This window comes from Leucoraja erinacea, chromosome 2 (genome assembly GCF_028641065.1).
Source record: "Leucoraja erinacea ecotype New England chromosome 2, Leri_hhj_1, whole genome shotgun sequence".
NCBI classification, from domain to species: Eukaryota; Metazoa; Chordata; class Chondrichthyes; order Rajiformes; family Rajidae; genus Leucoraja; species Leucoraja erinaceus.
In genome coordinates this window covers 124,515,152-124,537,258 of record NC_073378.1, presented here as the reverse complement: position 1 = coordinate 124,537,258, position 22,107 = coordinate 124,515,152, and the positions used below count along the sequence as shown (strand labels likewise).

Sequence of the window (22,107 nt, the reverse complement as noted above, 5' to 3'; positions counted from 1 at the left end):
AATGAAAGAGGAAGGGGAAGCGGGGCAGGATGAAAAAAAAAGGATGATCTTTCATCCCATTAATTAATTTGTTTGAACCTCTTGCAACTGATTCGTCATATAACTGTTCGACATGAATAGAATTTAAAATAAACAAACAAGAGAAGGATGCTAAAGTCAAGGGGAAAAAAAACTGCTGTTGCAAGATTTTAACCGACCAAATCAGTTATAGGGTAATTTGGGAGATACATGTAGCAAATTTGAGTTAACATTTTTAATTAGTGACTTTAAATATAATCAAAATAGATTGAGGCTTTTATCTGAATATCCCAGTCACCAAAACCATGCAGGACATTCCTGTGCCAGATGATTACAAATAGAAGAGCCCAGATGACAGAGTTTGAAATACAGTGACTCCACCAAAAAATAAAGTGTCAACATTCACAAATAGAAACATAGAAACGTGGAGAATAGATGCAGGAGAAGGCCCTTCAAGCCAGCAATATGATCAATTCAATATGATCATGGCTGATCGTCTAAAATCAGTACCCCGTCCCGGCTTTTTCCTCGATTCCCTTGGCCCTAAGAGCTAAATCTAACTCTCTCTTGAAAACATCAAGTGAAATATGTTGGTGGTCAAACTGCATTGAAAAACAAAAGGATTTTGGAACAGAAATATAAATGACAAAGACAGAGAGGTTGTGACAAGGCATGAGAATACAAAAGGGCCTGTACCACTTTCACGAGTTATTCACGAATTCTCCCGAGTTTTCCCCTCGATTCAAACTCGCAAAATGTTCGTAACGAGTCCGTAGGAGGTCGTAGGAGTTGGTAGCTATATCGTAGCGGCCCGTTATGCCAGCCGTAGGTACTCGTAGCATCAGGTAAGTTGGGACGTTTTTCCCAGTTTGGTAAAAAATGTCTACAAATTTAAAAAAATGGTCGGGATGAAAAATTGCAACTTTTTACTCGTAAGGAGGGCGTCGAAATAGTCATGTAGACATACTCGTAGGAGTTCGTGAACATAGTCGTGGAAGGTCGAAGGAGTTTGTATATTACCACGATCTTGATTTTTTTTTAGGTCCTTTAAACTCAGCAGAGGTTTTGAATTAAGTCATGAAAGTGGGACAGGCCCTAAAGGAATACATAATCAAGATGAAAAATTGCAGCTGTTAGAAATCTAAAATAAAAAACAGAAAACGTTGGAAACGCTCAGCAAGTGAAACAGCATCAGTGGAAAGAGGAACCGAGTTAACATTTTAGATCAAACATCCTTCATCCAATCTAAGGGATACAGAATGGGGCCGCACGGTGACACAGCGGTAGAGTTGTAGCCTTGCAGCGCCAGAGAGCCAGCTTCGATCCTGTCTACGGGTGCTGTCTATACGTTCTCACCGTGACTGCCTTGATTTTCTCCGCGAGCTCCGGTTTCCTCCCACACTCCAAAGACGTACAGGTTTGTAGGTTAATTGTCTTCAGTAAATTTGTAAATTGTCCCCGGTGTGATTAGGATGGCGTTGGTGTGGAGGGATTGCTGGTCGGTGCGGTCTCGGTGGGCTGAAGGGCCTGTTTCCGTGCTGTATCTCTAAACTAAGATAGGTTTATCACATGGATAGCAATCTGGCACAGTGCATGAAGTAGGAAAATGCAAAATTGTCCGTATTAAATAAATAATAAAGAAGCCACTTTGTTTAAATAGCAAGGACTGCAGTGCTTTCATTTTAACTTAGAGACACAGCATTGCAACAGGCCCTTCGACCCACCGAGTCTGCACCGACCAACAATCAACCATCTATCCTATGCACTAGGGACAATTTACAGAGACCAATTAATCTACAAACCTGCACGTCTTTGGAATGTGGGAGGAAACCGGAGCACCCGGAGAAAGCCCACGCGGTCACGGGAAGAACGTGCAAACTCCGTACAGAGAGCACGTGGAGTCAGGATCAAACCCGGGTCTCTGACGCTGTAAGGCAGTAGCTCTACCGCTGCACTGCTATAACTCTGAGATATGCATGGTGTTGCACAGGAATCGGGCGCCCTATTGCACAATTCAAAAGAGGAGTGAACATATACAGCCATCAATTAGGAAAGCTAACAACATTTTTTGGGGGGCAATGGAACACACACATAGGGGAGGTTATGCTTCAGTTATACATTTTTTTACAGCAGTATCTTGGGACTGGGGATGACTTGCATCCATTCTGGTTTTGTGGGTGTTGAGGTGGTTAACATGACCAATGTGGAACTGACAGATTTATGCGCTCCTTCTCCACTTCGAATAGCGAAGTACCAGAGATTCCCAGGACTAAATGTGGATGCGGCAATTTTCCTCGGAGACTTGAGACTTTGAGCCCACCCATCAATTTTGTCCTTTCTCTATTTGGTAATTGCTTCCAAACACAGATCTCAGAAGAGTTTGGTTGTCTATCATTGATTATGCAAATCTTGCAGCATGCCCAATCCAATTGACTGAGGGTACCTCAATTCTGGAGACGTTGTAATGGGAGAGGAACTAACATAAGTTCACTGACCCTCTCAATAGATTTGAGGATCTTGCGGCGCCAAGATCTTCTTATTCTAGCACCTTGAGATGCCTGCTGTAGACAGGTCTCAGAAATATATAGTGTCGGAAAGAACTGCTGGTTTTAAATCGAAGGTAGACACAAAATGCTGGAGTAACTCAGCGGGACAGGCAGCATCTCTGGAAAGAAGGGATTTGTGATGTATCGGGTCTAGACCCTTGGTAAAGATCACTGCAGCCCAATAAACTATGCGTTTTGGTCAGGTCTTGACCAATTAGCATTTTCTTCAATTGACTAAAGGCAATACTTCTGCATTGAAGGTGACAGTGAATTTCATAATTGTTATAGGCCAGCGCTACCAGACGGCACCGAACATATGAGAAGTGGTTCAGATTTTCTGTGCTACGGTGGTGCAGCGGTAAAGTTGCCGCCTTACAGCGCGGGTGACCCGAAATCGATCCGGACTATGGGTGTTTGTCCGTATGTCGGAGTTTGTACGTTCACCCCGTGACCTGCGAGGGTTTTCTCCGGGAACTCCCGGATTCCTCCCACACTCCAAAGACGTACAGGTTTGCAGGTTAATTGGCTTGGTATGAGTGTCAATTGTCCCTGGTGCGTGTAGGATAGAGTTAGTGCACGGGGATCATTGGTTGGCGCGGACTCTGTAGGCCGATGGGCCTGTTTCCGTGCTGTATCTCTAAACTATTTGCCATTTTCCGTTCGCAGTGAAAGTCGAAACCTCGAAAATACTTCAATACTGCAAAGCTTCTATGAGATCACATCAGCGGTTGTGTCTTATTATTTAAAGATAGATGCAAGCGGATTGAAGCCAGTTCAGAGGTGGTTTGCTCGACTAATACCTGTGCTGTGTAGGTTGCACCTGCTAGAGTCTGGACCAGCGAGCAATAGTTTGATTGAAACATAACATCATGCTGGGTCTTAACAGAAAGAATGTCTCCTATTTAAAAATAAGGGTTTGCAACAAAGATAAAGCAAAATGTTTTCTGCGGTCACAAGCCTTGGAAACGCTCTTCCTCAAGGGACAGTGACGGCAGATTCATTGGTCATTCTTAAATCATAGCTATCTGCTTATATGATAAGCAAAGGGGAAATTAGGTTTCCAAAGGTGGGCAGATATTCATAGTTCCCGTCGGACTGGTTATATTATTAAATGGCGATGCCGGTTTTAAGGGCAGAGTACGCTGCTACTAATTCATTCGTTTCCATATTCATTATTGCTCTCATCTTATTTTTAATGTGATCTTTATTTAAGGAAATTTCACTCAGGATTGATGCCTCAATGGTTGCCCATTGCTACAAGACTTCAAGCTGGCTGTCATTGAGCCTTGCTGCCATCTGCAGTGCCAGGCAAGGAATTACAGGATTTTCACCGAGCCAGCTGCGAAGAAATATGCAATATGTATCAAAATCATAATGCCATGTGATTTGGAGGTTAATGTGTTCTCATCCAACTACCATTTCCTGCCACGTGATGGAAGTTGTGGGTGTGGGACGTGCTGCACAAACAACCTTAGTTCATTTACGAGACGCGATGCATCTTGTAAATAAAGAGCATGCATGGTGGGCCAAATCATCTATTTTTGTGCTTTACGACTAGCTACATCAGCCACGACATGTTGGTGGATGGGTGAGGTTCCAATCAAGTGCAGTGCGCGAATGAGAGTTACTGCAAACGCACCCTTCCCCCCCAACAGAAAATACTCCATCAAAATCATGATTTAAGTCTTTATGGTGTCAATATACTTTGTAGTTATAGAGCAAGGAAACAGGCACCTGCCCAGCTCGAGTTGGACACGGGTCATCCAACACGGAATAACCACCTCTGACTTTCTCTGTGTAGGTGCTGGATGAGTCCCTTCTTCAGGGGCGAGGGAGACAGAGATAAGGAAGAGTAAGGTGTGAAAACGAGACATCAAAGGGGACAAAGCTCAAGGAAAATGTTGGATAGATCATTGTTAGCCAGGGGAAGGTGACAACGAAGCATATAGTGATAAAATGTAATCTACGTATATTTTAAGTTTTGATCAGTAGCATCTCTCCTATTCTCACCACATCTCTTTAAGGCTGGGGATGGAGCATATTTACGGTGATTCCATTGAACTTCAAGGGAAAGTAGTTCGCTTCTTACATGTCGGCACCCATAAAGTGTGAACGTTACAATTATTAGATTAGACCTGCACACTGTTCAGAACCAGCTGCATGTAGGCAGACTGCCTCCCTGTCTCAGGAATTTTAAATAGAGCTAAACGCTGCACAAACAGAAAATAGCATCCTACTGGTCTACATTCCAATCCGACTCCCTCGGTGGTAGTATTTTCAATAACTGATTTTGACCTTCTAGTGGAGGGAAGTCATTGACGAAGCTACTGAAGGTGGACAGGTCCAGGACATTACCCTGAGAAAGTTCTGACTGATGTTGCAGGATTGAGTTATCGGTTGACAACACAATCATTAACCTTTCTGCTAGGCATAACACCAAACATAATGCTAAGTTTTGTCAGTTTTATTAGAGCTCCCAAGGCCATTCATAAAACTCCGTCTTAACGCCTCCCTGCGGAAGGCTCCTGGTGCCAGGCAATTAAAGAATCGAACACTATTGTTGTACATTAACATTTCTCAGGCCAATTAATCTATTGGATTTGAATCCAGAAATATTTCAAATTATATTTTAAATAATTTATTGGTACAGTACTGGCAAACTTTCTTCAGGGAACCAAAGTAGACTCCCCTGCTATGAAGTTGTTCATCTCGCCAAAGCAGAAATAAACAGTTGCGACCTCGTGCTTCTTAGCACAAGCCCCATCAGCTAGAGCAAAAAAGGACAAAAACAAATAAAACAAAAGGGCTCATTTAACTATTATTGACTCCCAAATGGCATTAGCACCCACCTAACTGTAAAACAGACATGAAGATAGACACAAAATGCTGGAGTAACTCAGCGGTCCAGGCAGCATCTCTGGAGAGAAGGAATGGGGGACGTTTCGGGTCCAGACCCTCCTTCAGACTGAAGTCAGGGGTGACCAGCATCTGCAGTACCTTCCTACACACTACTTCTTCTTCTTCTTGCGTATGGCGTGCACAGCCTAAAGTTGTAGGACAACTTGCTCTATTTGATCTTATTTGAAAGTGCACGCCGGGTTGATTGCATTCGTTGAAACAGGGTGGACCACGTGAAGGTTGCAATCTAACCACCCCCTACACACTACTGTAAAACAGAGAATGTCTTAATCAGCTGTCCAGATTCTAATACATACTGAAAATTAGTTGACATACAAATAAAGCAGAAGGGGATACACATCCACTACGCTACTGGTCCAGATTCCTGTCCAACTTCCTCAAATTTAATTCCACTGAATTTGAAATAACATGGAAAACAACATCGGTATGTAGACGATTCTGGACAAAGCATGAACATAGCAGCTAAAAATTGACCCCATCAGAATCTCTGCAAACCCCAAGTTTTAAATAAACTTTCCATCGCAAAATTCTAATTTAAGAAGTGCTTATATTATCATTTCTTCCATCATTTCCCCCCCCCTCCCCAATGTATAACACGTCATACTCAGCTTGTCACTGTACCTCAGTACACGTGACAATAAACTAAACTAAACTATTTGAAGACTCAAGTTTAAATTACTGCACAACTTAGGCAACAGTTAGCGGTTTGAAAATTTGAAGAGGTTCCATGGGTGACCTCAGAAACAAGGTCATTATTCCAAGTACCTTAAGAGTGCCATCAAATGTAACATACTCTAAAATGGCACAATATTGCAATTGTGTTATAATATTGTTCTGTTCAGATTTAAATATCGACCACAACATATCACATTTTGAAGATACAAAAATAAAACTGCAAACATTTTTGTTCCCAGCAGCCATGATTGCAATGCTAATCTTTGATATTCCAACAAATACTGTGAGTAAATTTGGAAAAAAAAATCCCACAAGCTTAGTATGAAAAGACTCGTGCCTCTCTGCACTGAAATCAGTGAATAGGCCCTTTCTTTTAATGCAGAAACTGTATGAGGTACAGCGAACAATCTATAAAAGGTAACTAGGCCTTTCTCCCTGTGCTTTTCTGCACGTAACTGACCAATTTCTGAACCATGCCAGTGAACAATGCAAGGTTTAGACAAAAAGGACTCTGGTTATTAGAACAAGAACAACTGCTAATTTTAAACTCATTAGCTAAATCTTCACAGTTCAGAAAAAGTGCAAAAATGAAATCATTGAAATACACACCCTACCTAGAAATAAATGAGATGATTAAAGCGAGAGATGTTATCACTTACGCACAGGTTACATGGCACAAACGGAATGTGTAAATACACTCAAGGCATTTGTCTAATCTTCAAGATGTGGGCACTGTATTTTCCACCTTCATTTTCTTCTTCCTACTTTCTTTGTACACAAATCAACTGTGTGCTTGACGCATGGATCAGTTGGTCAGTTATCTATACATATTCAGAGTAAAGAACAAGAAGCTAACAGAAAATAAAATACCGACCAACTACTACAGTGGATGCTCGGTACCTCCTAAGAACTAAGAAGAATCCCTCCCCCATCCTGCACTACAGAAAACAAACACAAGGATAATGCCCAGGATGACCTACTGCTTTGTTCTTTCCTTCAGGCAAATTTGCTGAAAAAGGTCTGTACACACATCTGATCTGACAAGCATTCACTTTGACAAAGGATACAGTGAAAGTGAAATCATACCAAGACATTCAAGTCTCTGGGTCAAGGGTCACTCAGCAGTACTTTGTATGCTGGCCTCCTGCTGAGTTTGGGCACAAAATTCTGGAGTAGCTTACTTTGGAAGAGTATCTGAGCTGTAAATGTGAGCACAAAACTCTTCCCGTTGGATAATGGCTCCTTTGGATGCAGCGGTTAAATGCTTTGTTTTTGGTTATTAACATGACGATGGTGCTGTATTTCACTTATTCAGCGAACCAAATAGCAAAATAAGGCAAACATAATGCACCATTAATGAAAATAAAATGTTTGCCACTCTATCTGGTACCTGACGACCATAGACCACAGCTCAAACGAGATCATTAAAGATAACTGGATATCTGATATAGAGTTCTGGGGTTGGAACAATTTACGCTTATATGTTATTTCCAATTCGCACCCAACTGCATGGGATGCTGACACCAAGTATTGAAAAGCAAACCTTGCATTCCAACCTTCAACACTAACATTCTTCACCTTCACAAACCCAAATATAATTACTCAGGTTTATTTATGCTTAAAGTGTTTAACTTGAAGTCAACTTTGTATGAAGCAATGAAGACCACAATTTGCTTAACTTCATAATCAGCAATAGTGATTGATCTTCAAACATGAGCCTAGTAAAATAAGGCTTTCATAAGTAAATCCAGCATGTGCAAGTTTTATATAGAGTCAAGAATCATCCGCCTTACATTTATTTTTAAATCAGTAGTTTCTGTTCACGTCGCTTACTTCAGTTCTTTGCCTCTCAAACTTTAAGAGTCGAAATGATTGCAATTCTTCGTGGCCAGCCTGAACCCATAGCTGTTTTTCCACACAAGATTTAAAATAAGAAGTAGATTTTTGCTGATATTCTCAGCACCTGTTGTGAAGTATAGAGGTTTACTTTTACATACAAATCAAAATAAGCGTTTCCAAATTGGACAATAACATGGGGAAACCCATGCCCAAACTCTCGCGATTTCCATTTCAAAAGAAAGAAAATCTATTCACGTGAAAAGGGGGTATCTTGTAGTTAGTACATTACTGGATGAAACTGACTGGAATGAAGCAGTGGAGTACAAACTGATATTTAGATAAGATACTCTTAAATGTTAGAGCACATAAAGAAATTTAAAAAAACGAATATAAGATGACCAATTAACAAATTGTGAAGTTTCCAATTTGTAAACAACAACAACAAAAAAACAGATTTATAATTACTTTAACCTGGACAATTTAAAAATAAAAAAAGCTACCCTAGTGGGCAGACAGAGTATAGGCAGAGACTCGGAAAAATTAAAGATTTATTACTGCTCCAATAGGATTAAAGATACAGAGCTCTCGTTTAACATAATGTGCAATCCGTTAACAAAATTGTTTTTTTTCCCATGGAAGGCAAAGGTGCAGGAACGCAATGTTTTTTTTTTAAATAAAAAAAATCTGTAATGCGTTGATCGCATTTGTTACCTGTGGACAAGTCCTGCACAATAACCACCACCCAACAGAAAACATGCTCATTCTTCCCCCTCCCCTCCCCTCCTCCACTCACTCCTCTGCGGGAGCTTCCAGGCGTCAATCTAATCAGATATTAACGACCAGTACACCCCTCCCCGGAACACATATATAGAGAAGGAACGACAGACACACCGAGACGAAATGCATACGATGGCGTGCATGTCGTGGATTTCAAAAAAAAATTAAATAAATATGATCTACCTCTATACATCCCTATTTCCAAGATCCATGGGGGCAGTTCCAAAATTAAATCTAAAAATGCTAAAGGACTGGAAAAATAAATAAATTAAAGTATCTTTAACAGATTATGCCCGCACAAAACACAAAGGAAAATAACCTTACTGCAACCATGGTAAATAAATCTCTCCCTGGAGATTGAAGCAGACAGAGGGGGCTGAAACTAACACCATTTCTACCTGCACACGTTGCCATTTGCTGTAGCCTGTCAGTTCGCCTCGACACCACAACCAGGAATCGTTTTCTCCTGCTGAACGGAGATACTTTTTCTTTTTTTTATATAAAATCCCGCTGGGTTATCACATTGCTGTCGGTTTTACAGACGGCCACGGTAGATTAAGAGGCAGGTTCCGGGTTTTCTTGCCATTTTTAAACACCGTCGCAGTCCCATTTTTTCAGGTAAACATGTTTACATCGGTCTCCCTCCCTTCTCTCCCTCGCTCGCAGCGGCAAGCGCACATGTCACAATTTCGTCAGCGGGAAAAGCCCATCAACTTAGCATCAACCATTATGGGAAAATATTCTTTTTTTTTTAAAATAGATCCATTTAACCTGACAAACGCATACATTATAAACAAACAGATAATTATTCCAAAAATGTAGGATTTAAAAATTGATCATTGCACTTGGAAAATACACAATAGCCATTAAAATGCAGGAGCGGTGATGCTCCTGAGCACACCGTTCACTTGCATTTTCCCGAAGGAAAATAAATCTCTACCTTTCTAAATAAAAAATGCACATAAAAATGCATTGCAACTCTCGAAGTGAAATGTAACGTGCACCCTGAAGAAGGCACTATTCCATAGTCACCGTTAAGAAACAGCCTCCGCATACACTCACAATAAACTTTAAATAAGCAAATGAAGAAGAGGGAGAGAAAAAAATGCAACTACTTCCAGGCTGCAATGTAAATGTATTCCTTATATAGCTGTTTCGCCGAGGGTCCCCGACTCAGTGAAGCGACCCAGAGGCCCCGCAATTCACGCAAACCATTACCACCACATTGGTACCACGACCAAACGACACGCATTTCAACCAAATCCTTCCTTTGCAAATTAAGCCATAAACAAAAACTTCGTAAAACAGTTTGTGTTTACATCGGACCCACCGAGAAACAAAAATAAAAGTCTTGCTTCCTATTTAAACAATTTTAACCCCGACTGCGTCAGGTACTAAGTTTCTCTTTTTTCCCCCGATATAAGTGTATTAAAAAAAAGGGGAATTTTGGAGAATATATATGATACTGCATTTTACTGTGCTGGCCAAAAACACAGTTTGTAGGTGAAGAGGCGGCAAAGTGCTGGAGTTTATATATACACACACACATATATATATATATATGGTGTGTGTGTGTGTGTGTGTGTGTGTGTATGTATGTGTGTGTATGTGTGTGTGTGTGTGTGTGTGTGTGTGTGTGTGTGTGTGTGTGTGTGTTGCTGTCTTGCATTGATGGCCCCAGGCTGGGTGGAGGCGGCTGTCTGAACAGATAAAGAGCAGAGGGAGGGAGGGGGAGAGAGAGAGAGGAGGGGGGGGGGGGGGGTGTGGGGGGGGGGGGGGGGGCGAGAGGGAGAGAGATTGAGGGATGGAGGGAGAGAGAAGAGAGAAGAGAGGAGAGAGGGGAAAGGAGAGAGGAGAGAGGGGAGAGGGGGGGGAAGAGAGGAGAGGAAGAGAGGGAGGAGGGGAGAGGAAGAGAGGGGGAGAGGAAGAGGGGGAGAGGAAGAGAGGGGAGAGGAAGAGAGAGGGGAGAGGAAGAGGAGAGAGGAAGAGAGGGGAGAGAGGAGAAGAAGGGAGGGGAGAGGAAGAGAGGGAGAGGGGGAGAGGGAGGGGGGGGGGCGGAGAGAGAGGGAGGGAGAGAGAGGGAAGGAGGGGGAGAGGGAGACAGAGAGAGAGAGGAGGGGAGAGGGAGAGGAAGGGAGAGAGAGAGAGGAGGGGGAGAGGGAGAGGGGGAAAACGAGAGGGAGAGAGTGGGAAAGAGGGGGAGAGAGGGAGAGAGAGAGAGAGAGAGAGGAGAGTTGTGGAGTGGTGAGAGAGAGAGTGGAGGGAGAGAGGGGAAAAGAAAGAGTGAGTGTGAGAGGGGAGGAGAGTGAGAGAGGGTGAGAGTGGAGTGAAGAGAGAGAGGAGGAGAGTGAGGGAGTGTGAGAGAGGAGAGTGGAGGGAGTGTGAGAGGTGAGAGTGGAGGGAGTGTGAGTGGAGTGAGTGTGAGAGAGTGAGAGGGGAGAGAGTGGAGGGAGTGGTGAGAGGGGAAAGAAAGTGTGAGTGTGAGGAGGGGAGTGGGGGGAGTGTGAGAGTGGAGTGAGAGAGTGTGAGTGGAGTGAGAGGGGAAAGAGAGTGTGAGTGTGAGAGGGAGGAGTGGAGGGAGTGTGAGAGTGGAGGGAGTGTGAGAGAGTGTGAGTGGAGTGAGTGTGAGAGAGTGAGAGGGGAGGGAATGTGAGAGACGAGAGAGACGAGAGAGTGAGTGAGTGTGTGAGCGGCGGCTGCAGGATCAGGATCAGCGCCGTATAACGGTCCAGGGACACAGAGTGAGTGAGTGAACCGCTAGGCGCCCGGCCCAGCCCAGCCCTGCCCGGCCCAGCAGGTAAAACAAACCACGCACTCTCACTCACACACTCACACTCACACTAACTCACACTCCGGCTACAATCGCCGCCTCACAACTTTACCGGCACTTTCCTCTCTCTCTCCCCTCACAGTAAATAATAATAAAAGCCGGGCCGGGCCGGGCCGGGGAGGGGGGTTGAAAATATATATCTCTCTCTCTCTGTTTCACGTTGAGATCGGTGACTCTCTTTCTCTCCCTCTCTCCACTCACTCACTCACTCTCTACCCGAGTTGAAGTTTTTTTTGTTCCTTCCTTCTTTTGTTTCTTCTCAGTTTTATCCCTGTGTGTGTGTGTGTGTGTGTGAGGGGGGGAACTTGGCCTCTCCTCCCCACACACACACACTGTCCCCACACACACACACACACACACACACACTGTCCCCTCACTCTCCTGTCCTCCCCTCTCCTGTCCTCCACCTCCCCTCACCTCCACCTCCACCTCCTCTCCTCCCTCTCCCCCCAGTCCCAGGGCAGCGGGTCTCACCGTTTTTCCTCCTGGGGTTGGCCTGCTTTCTGCGCTTACACCTGGGGCCATCCGCCATGATCCGCTCTCTCCCTCTCCCTCTCTCGTTTCATTGATAAGCGCTGTCAAATTCCAGGACGCATGTATGTATGCATGCAAGCAGCAAGCGAGCAAGCAGCAAGCGAGCAACCACCACCCCCACCCACCAGCAAGCCAGCCCAGCCCAGCCAATACTTCTTTGCGACACTTTTTTATAATTTTTTTTTTCTCTCGCTCTCTCTGTTTGGGCTTTTTTTTTTTTTTTTTTTTTTTTTGCGACACACTTACCTCTCCGCCGACTCTTCTCGCTCGCCAGCTTTGCTCACTCCAACCCCCCCCCCCCCCACCCCCCCCCAGCCCGGCCACACCAGCCAGCCAGCCCCCCCCCCCCCACCCACCCCTTTGCCAGCGCTCCCTGTGACAGCAGGGGGAGGTTTTAACCCTCCTGCAGATTGCTGTTTCTCTCTCCCCCTCACCACCCCTCAACACACACACACACTCTCTTTTCTCTTCTCCCCCCCTCTCCACACACACACACACTCTTTCTCTCCCCCTCCTCTCTACACACACTCTTTCTCTCTCCCCCCTCCTCTCCACACACACACACTCTTTCTCTTCTCCCCTCCTCTCCACACCACACACACACACACACTCTCTTCCTCCCCCCCCCACCCACCTCTCCACACGCACTCTCTCTTTCTCTTTCCCTTCACACACACGCACTCTCTCTTTCTTTCCTCCTCCTCTCCACACACACACAAATCCACACTCTCTTTCTCTTCCCCCCTCTCTCCACACACACACACACAATCTCTCTCCTCCACACACTCGATCTCTCTTTCCCCTCTCCTCTCCCACACACTCTATCTTTCTCTGTCCCCCTCCTCTCCTCTGGCTCATACAACCCTCCTCGGGTTTAAGGGTTTTGCGGCAGAAATTTCAATGTGCCGCGGGAAATTTAAAAGTATGAGCAAAGTGCCCAGAGATTTTGTGTGTGTGTGGCATCAGCAGCAACACCAACATGCACCGTAGATGGAATGAAAGGGGGGGATAAAGATACAAATATTTCACTCGGGTGTATTTGTTACAGCCATGCTGTACATGTTTTAAGTGGAGGAAGGAACTGCAGATGCTGGCTTACACCGAAGATAAGACACAAGATACTGGAGTAACTCAGTGGGACAGACAGTATATATATTTAATGTATGTGACCTGTATATAAATAAATTGTATATATCAGATCAGTTTGTATATGAATTATATGTATCATTATACATTAGATAGAAAAGGTATATATATATTGTTATATATGAGACCATTATACCATTTATGAGATTATATAAAGTGGAATGCATATGCATGGAAATTAAAATGTATAAAATGGACTTTTTTATAAATAAACAGACAGAGATATAAAAGTGACTGCTATAAATTGGAAGCTGATTTTCAATTGGAGCAATTTTTAATTATCAAGCTTGGACTGAGAGGAGAGCCAATAATGTGCATCATAGCTACACATCCCCTTAAGTAATGGTGCATTATGCTTCAAAACGAAATTCTGTATGCATTAAAATAAACAAAAATTGTATTACAGAATGACAAATATTTATCACATGGGAGAAGTATGGAGGATCAAATATAGTATAAAATCATGAGATGAATAGATTGGGTAGATGAACACACTCTCTTGCCCAGAGTAGGCAGGGACTTTTCCAAAATTTAAGAAACAGCTAGACAGGTACAAAGATAGGACAGGTTTGGAACAAGGCCAGAGGAGGGATACGGGCCAAATGCGGGCAAGGTGGGACTAGTGGAGCTGGGACATGTTGGCCGATGTGGGCAAGTTGGGCCGAAGGGCCTGTTTCCAAGCTCTATCACTCTACGACTATTCAGGGAAATTGTAGATGTGCAAAAACTATGCATTAGTTACATTGGAGTCTGTCATTGTCCAACAAAGTTAAACAGCGATTGTAATAATGATGAGGCCATAGAGAGCAAGGAGATCCTAAAATGTGCTCATGATGATATTCCTGAGCAATATGTTTCTGATCCAAAGAGGAAAGGGGAATTGCTGGAGTTGATTCTGGGTAATGGGTTAGATCAAGGGAGCCAAGTTTCAGAAGGGGAACATTTAAGAGAAAGTGATCATAAATTTTAGATTTGCTATAGAGAAAGACAAGTCCAAAATTAAAAAAAAAATTAAATGGAGAAAGTCCAATATCAATCTGGCTCAGGTAGATTGGAACCAGAGGTTAACATGCAAAAATGTCATAAAACATAGAACTTTAAGATAGAAATAGCTTGGGTACAGTTCAGGCAGATTTTCATGTGAAATATTCTCAAAGGGAGAACAAACAAATCCAGAGCTTTGAAGATAATGAAAGATATACAGAGGAAGATTAAAACCAAAAAGACTGAATATTACTCATGTCTGATTGGAAAGACCAGTGAGAAATGGCTTTCCAAAAAAAATAATCAGGGGAAGTAAAATTTAAAACAGGAGACAATTGGACTATATGAGATATGGATTATCTGTCAACATAAATGGGAATCCAAAAAGTGTTCTAAAGATCTACAAAGTCTTGTGGGACGCTTTTTAAGAATTTGAGGAAGAACAGAAGAAATCACAGAGGCACTAACCATAAGTTTTCACTGTTCATTGGATGTAAAAATAATGCCAAAGGTTTGAAGAGTTACAAATGTTACTCCCTTGTTCAAAAGGATGCAAGGATAAGCCCTGAAACTAGACACCTGGCAGTTTATGCTCAGTGGTAGGGAAGCTTTCAGAAATATCAATCCAGGGCAACATTAATAGTTACATGGAGAAACATTAGTTTAATTAAAGGATGCCATCGTGATTTTGTTAATGGGAAATGGTATTTAACCAGTTTGATAGAACATTTATGAACTTCCAGAAGAGTTTTGAGATGATGCCACATAACAGACATCTCAGCAGAGTTAATGCATATTGGACAAAAAGGGCCATCATTAACTCAGATTCAAAGTTAGCCGAGTAACACACAACAAGGAGTCATGGTGAATGTTTTTCTTACGACTGAAAGAAGGTGAGTAGTGGTATGCCCATTGCTTTTTTGGTTCCATATTAATAGCTTAGATTTGGAAATGCAAATGACAACATTTCCAAATTAACTTTTTTGTAGCACATAACTTAGGATCATGACACACTGTCAAAATATAAGCAGGCTGATGGAGTGGGCAGACATGACAGGGAAGGTTTAATGCTGAGAAATGTGAGGGCCCATTTTGGTAGGCAGAAAAAAGAGATGCTATGTAGAATAAAGGACAATGGTCGAAAAGGGTTCAGGACCAGAAGGATCTGGGGTATCTGTGCACAAATCTTTGAAGGTAGCAGGGAGATTATCAAAGTAGCTTAGTTTATTGTCACGTGTGGCTAGGAATAGTGAAAAGCTTGGTGGTTACATGTTTAAATTAAAAAAGGGAAGAGAACCAAAAGTAAGTAAGGAAAATATTTCTATATGCAGCATCTGGATGATAATCTGGAATGCATTGCATGCAGATGGGATGGAAGTAGGTTCTGTGAGAAAAGGTTGCATGGGTACAGAGAAGAAGCTGGGACAAACAAGTGGATTATTTTGATGGTGAGCCAATGTGGACAGATTGGGCCAAATGGCCTTCTGTGCTGTAATCATTCTATAATTCTATGTTAATTTCATAGCCAGAAGTAAAACAACTTCCCATTGTGTGTGAAGTCACTTGTTCTTTGGAATCACTTCTGGTAGGGGTCATGTTTTCCACATTCCCAAAGGAGGAGAACTTGAAACCAATAGCAACTCTGGAAATTTAAATCTGTAAAAAAACATTTTAGTTAAAGGGAATTTGCTATTCAGATGCAAAATGGATGTCCACTTTAAAAACCTATTTTATCGATCATATCTAAATTACTCCCATGTTAAAAATAATATATATGCTTTTTCTTAAATAAATATGCGACCTCTAAATACATGTTTTGGAGATTACCAATGGTGGCGGGTGTAGAATTTATGCTGCATGGCGTTGAGGTCGCTTAAGTACTTCATAAATTGACATTGGACATGTGAATTATTGCAACCAAAATTAAGAGACATTTTTTATTCATGACAATATAGATTGGCAGGTTTTTTGAAAATGCTACGAGCTCGGAGTTCATACATCCACGAAAACGGATTCCTATTTTGAAAGGGAAAATGTGCATTTATTATGTGTGGGAAGGAAATGCAGATGCTGGTTTATACCGAAGATAGACACTAAATGCTGGAGTAACTCAGCGGGTCAAACGGTATCTCTGGAGAAAAAGGATGGGTGACATTTCGGGTCCCATGCGTTTTCGCCAAAGATGCTGCCCGACCTGTTGAGTTACACCAGCATTTAGTGTCCATGTCTTCCTGCGTTCATTAGGTGCGTTTCCGATCTCCGGAGGCCAACGGATTGATCTGGAAGTGCGGTTACTGTTTTGGTGTAAAACGAACGGGAATTACCAGTATTACGTGCATCCAATCGTAAACGTCTGTAGAGTATTATATGAAATCTTATTCTGCAACTCGCCGTATTCTGCTGCGTGGAAACAAACTAAGCAAAAAGGTCTAAATACATTCGCCTTTCAAAGAGTGTCACAATCGTCATGTTATAATGTGTTTATTTTGTGCCATCTGCAATAACACCACTCGCAACATACCATTCGTCAATCCTATTATTTACTTAATTTTATTTTTTAAAATTATTTTTAAAACTTTTATTTTTACATTTTGTAAACTTTTAAAAACTATTTCACAATTCCGCCAGAGAAGTTTGGGATTGGTTGGGTTTTTTTTCTCATTATTCAAATAATGTTGTCATTGTATCTCCCAATCGATTTGATTGATTATATAGTTTTTAAAAAACGTTCACACTGATCACTCAAGTTATTTGCCCTTCTGTTAGTCCGTATAAACGTCTAAAAAACTAACAGCAAGACTTGCACTGCCGTTTGAGTTTGTCTGTCTTACTGCGGCTACAGGGGTTTGTCCTTGCTCACTGGTGTGAACAGAATTGTATAAAGGGAATGGATAAATAGTGTAGGAAGGAACTGCAGATGCTGGTTTAATAGAACCTGCAGTTAGTAACTCAGCGGGACAGCCAGCATCTCTGGAGAGAAGGAATAGGTGGCGTTTCTGGTCGAGACCCTTCTTCAGGCTGAGAGTCAGGGGAAAAGGAAACGAGAGGTATAGACGGTGATGTACAGAGGTATAGAACAAATGAATAAGAAAGATATGCAAAAAAGTAGCGGTGATAAAGGAAACAGGGCATTGTTAGCTTGCATATTTTTGCATATTTCACACATTTGTTCCACACCTCTCTACATCACCGTCTATATCTCTCGCTTCCCTCTCCCTCCTGAATCTCAGTCTGAAGAAGGGTCTCCAACTGAAACATCACCTATTCCTCCTCTCCAGAGGTGCTGCCTGACTTGCTGAGTTACTCCAGCTTTTTGTGTCTATCTTCGGGATAAATCTCTTCTTTTGCCCGCGTTCGCAAAGCAACAAGCAATCCAAGCGGAATTCAGAGTGGCTGTGCGTTATTTGGCAGGAAAGAAGTGGGTGCCAGGATGGTGGGGGTGGGGGCGGGGGGTTCCCTTCCCATCCCCATCTGCAGCCACTGGCAGCCCAGAGCGCCGCCGGACAGTCAGTCATCCACTTCAGACACAAAATGCTGGAGTAACTCAGCGGGACAGGCAGCGGCTCTGGAGAGAAGGAATGGGTGACCTCTTGGGTCGAGACCCTTCCTCAGACTGAGAGTCGGGGGGAAATAGACGATGATGTAGAACAAATGAATGAAATAAATGCAAAAAAGTGACGGTGATAAAGGAAACAGGCCGCTTCTCCCCCAAGTTAAAGCGGATTTCACTGGCAATGGGCTATTTAACGACTGAGCTCCGAAACCCCCACCGGCTCGCTTCTTGCCCGCATTGCACGGTTGCAGCGATGAATGAACGGGTTTGATTCTGATGAAGGGACCCTTGGACATGCCTGGCCTGGGTCGGAAGGTCAGATCCCATTACGCGGTGCAAAGAGCAGTGCCTCCGCTAAAATGGCCGATTACATTTGGCCATCTCCTGACCCAATGCAAAGCGTGGGTTTTGTTTTTATTGGAAAAAAAGAGGAAAAAAAACGGCGTGAAATTATTGCCGGGATCCACCCACCCACCCGCCGGCCGATATGTTTCACAGCCGTCGAGTTACTTTTGAAGTTTAATTAGCACACTGTTTGGTGCAGACAGACAACTGTGACATTCTGGGCGTTGAAATGAACAAGTGAGATGATTCGCACTTTTAGGTGAAGCTGCGCCTCTCCCGGGTGTTGCAATTGCTTTGTCAAATCCTCGCACAGGCACAACTGTGCAATCCCCCCTCCCCTGGGCAGGGGTGGGTCCTGCCTCTTCCCAGACACAACCACGGGGACTGCTGCAGACGGCGACTGTTGCATTGAAACACTTGCACCGTGCTTCCCACTAAAAGCAGCTTTACGCGTTGCTGGGTCGAACAAACGTTGCTGGGATTCCCCCTCGCTCCCTCCTGCCTCGCTAACGCCGCCCGTCGCTTTACGGTCATCAGCAAGCAATCCCAGACACCAGCTGAATGATTACCCTCTAGTCTAGGGCCAACTGCAACAAGGAACCTTCTCCCCCCCAAATGTTCGTGGAGACTATCTAGCTCTTCAACTGTCTCTGAAATGGAAGGTGGACACAAAATGCTGGTGTAACTCAGCAGGACAGGCAGCATCTCTGGAGAGAAGGAATGGGTGACGTTTCGGGTCGAGACTCTTCTTCAGACTGGTTAGGGATAAGGGAAACGAGAGATTTGGACGATGATGTAGAGAGATAAAGAACAATGAATGAAAGGTATGCAAAACAAGTAACGGATGATAAAGGAAACAGGCCATTGTTAGCTGTTTGTTGGGTGAAAACGAGAAGCTGGTGCGACTTGGTTGGATAGAGAGATAGGGAATTCCGTGGTACCTGAAGTTAGATAAATTAAATAATAATATTCTAGGTGTGACCATGTTAGTGCTCAGTGCAGGTCTATTATCACCTTCTAGCATTTGCATGCTCTTTGTCTCCCCCTCTCTCAGTGCCCAAGCGAAATATAAGTTGCTGTTCCTCCAATTTGCGTTTAGCCTCAATCTGACAATGGAGGTCGCCAATGACAGAAATGTCATTGTGGGAATAGGAAAGAAAATTAAAGTGTTTAGCAACCGGGAGATCAGGTAGGTTCAGTGAGACTGAATTAAGGTGTTCAGTGAAACGATCGCCCAGTCTATGGTCTTGCCGATGTATCCACATCTTGAACATCGGATACAGTACCTCCCGCTGTATCTGAAATGATGCAGCTTTTCTGGTCTCAGCTCCTGACAGACCGTGTTTACGTGTTGGAAGGAACTGCAGATGCTGGTTTCCACCGAAGATAAGACACAAAATGCTGGAGTAACTCAGCGGGACAGGCAACATCTCTGGAGAGAAGGAATGGGTGACGTTTCGGATCGAGACTCTTCTTCAGACTGAGAGTCAGGGGAGAGGGAGACACAGAGATAGTGTAAGGTGTGACAACGAGATAAAGAGGATGCGGGTCAAGAAAAATGTAGAATAGTTCATTGTTAGCTAGAAGAAGGTGACATATTTTAGATCTTCCGTTTCCACAAAATGTTGCTTATTTCCCCCGTTTCCACCATTAACCTTGAATCTCCATGTGAGTGGTGCCCTCTTTCCCTACCAGAATTTTAGGATTGAAAAATTTAATCCGAATGTCTCCGGGCTATAGGACAAAATCCTGGAGAGGGATCTGGTCTCCTGGCAAATTGTTTCCAGAGACCAGTGTGCTGCAGTGGTACAGGAAATCAAACAAGACACTGAGAGAGGGCGAGACAAAGACCATGCAAATGCTAGAAGGTGACAACAGACCTGCACTGAGCACTAACATGGTCACACCTAGAATATTTCCTACGTTCAGGTTGCTTACTGCAGCTAGTTCAAATATGACACCTCAGTAGTAGGCCAGATCTCAAACAAGGACAAGATGAAGTACTATAAGGTCATAAGTGATAGGAGTAGAATTAGGCGATTTGGCCCATCAAGTCTACTCTGCCATTCAATCATGGCTGATCTATCTCTCCCTCCTAACCCCATTCTCCTGCCTTCTCCCCATATCCTCTGACACCCGTACTAATCAAGAATCTGTCTCCGCCTTCAAAATATCCACTGACTTGGCCTCCACAGGCTTCTGTGAAGAGATTAGTAGCATGGTATGAAGATATCAACCTCTCCCTCGATGTCAGCTAGGCAAAGGAGCTAGTTATTAATTTCAGGAAAAGAGATGGTTTATATTCGCCAAATAAACATCAATGGTGCCAAAGTGGAAATGGTCAAGAGCCACAAGTTCTGAAGGGTGATTATTAGCAACAATTTGGCTTGGACCAACCACACTGATGTATGTCCAAGAAAGCACGCTTCTGCTTCTTCTGAAGATTAAGGAAGTTATCTGAAATGTGTCAGATTAGGAGAAGGGAAGGTGCAACAAACATAGAAACATAGAAATTAGGTGCAGGAGTAGGCCATTCGGCCCTTCGAGCCTGCACCGCCATTCAATATGATCATGGCTGATCATCCAACTCAGTATCCCGTACCTGCCTTCTCTCCATACCCCCTGATCCCCTTAGCCACAAGGGCTACATCTAACTCCCTCTTAAATATAGCCAATGAACTGGCCTCAACTACCCTCTGTGGCAGAGCGTTCCAGAGATTCACCACTTTCTGCGTGAAAAAAAGTTCTTCTCATCTCGGTTTTAAAGGATTTCCCCCTTATCCTTAAACTGTGACCCCTTGTCCTGGACTTCCCTAACATCGGGAACAATCTTCCTGCATCTAGCCTGTCCAACCCCTTAAGAATTATGTAAGTTTCTATAAGATCCCCCCTCAATCTTCTAAATTCTAGAGAGTATAAACCAAAGTCTATCCAGTCTTTCTTCATAAGACAGTCCTGACATCCCAGGAATCAGTCTGGTGAACCGTCTCTGCACTCCCTCTATGGCAATAATGTCCTTCCTCAGATTTGGAGACCAAAACTGTACGCAATACTCCAGGTGTGGTCTCACCAAGACCCTGTACAACTGCAGTAGAACCTCTCTGCTCCTATACTCAAATCCTTTTGCAATGAAAGCTAACATACCATTTGCTTTCTTTACTGCCTGCTGCACCTGCATGCCTACCTTCAATGACTGGTGTACCATGACACCCAGGTCTCGCTGCATCTCCCCCTTTCCCAATCGGCCACCATTTAGATAATAGTCTGCTTTCCTGGTTTTGCCACCAAAATGGATAACCTCACATTTATCCACATTATACTGCATCTGCCAAACATTTGCCCACTCGCCCAGCCTATCCAAGTCACCCTGCAGTCTCCTAGCATCCTCCTCACAAGACCTGGGTGTCCTTGTACATCAGTCACTGAAAGTAAGCATGCGGGTACAGCAGGCAGTGAAGAAAGCTAATGGCATGTTGGCCTTCATAGCAAGATGATTTGAGTATAGGAGCAAGGAGTTCCTACTGCAGTTGTACTGGGCCCTGGTGAGACCACACCTGGAGTATTGTGTGCAGTTTTGGTCTTCTAATTTTGAGGAAGCCCATTCTTGCTATTGAGGGAGTGCAGCATAGGTTCACCAGGTTAATTCCCGGGATGGCATGACTGGCATATGGACTGGGTTTATATTCACTGGAATTTAGGATGAGAGGAGATTTTAAATAAACGTGCACAATTCTTAAGGGATTCGACAAGCTAGATGCAGGAAGAATGTTCCTGATGTTGGGAGAGTCCAGAACCAGGGGTCACAGTTTAGGAATAAGGGGTAGGCCATTTAGGACTGAGATGAGGAAAAACTATTTCAACCAGAGAGTTGTGAATCTGTGGAATTCTCTGCTACAGAAGGCAGTGGAGACCAATTCACTGGATGTTTTCAAGAGAGAGTT

The 22,107-nt window shown here is 43.5% G+C and overlaps 1 protein-coding gene across 5 annotated transcripts in view; it reads right to left on the bottom strand.

Moving 5' to 3' along the window:
* Positions 1-12,428, bottom strand: part of LOC129715173 (zinc finger E-box-binding homeobox 1-like) — a 179,155-nt gene extending 166,727 nt beyond the window's left edge. For 2 of the 5 annotated variants that reach the window (XM_055665045.1, XM_055665062.1), the window contains exon 1: positions 12,079-12,288. In XM_055665045.1, coding sequence (XP_055521020.1) covers positions 12,079-12,136 — 58 coding nt within the window. In that variant the 5' untranslated portion in view covers positions 12,137-12,288. Of the gene's footprint in view, positions 1-9,172; positions 9,457-12,078; positions 12,289-12,384 lie in introns of those variants that run through there. The other 3 variants (XM_055665068.1, XM_055665049.1, XM_055665056.1) reach the window with 3 other exon arrangements.
* Between the last annotated feature and the right edge of the window lie 9,679 nt (positions 12,429-22,107).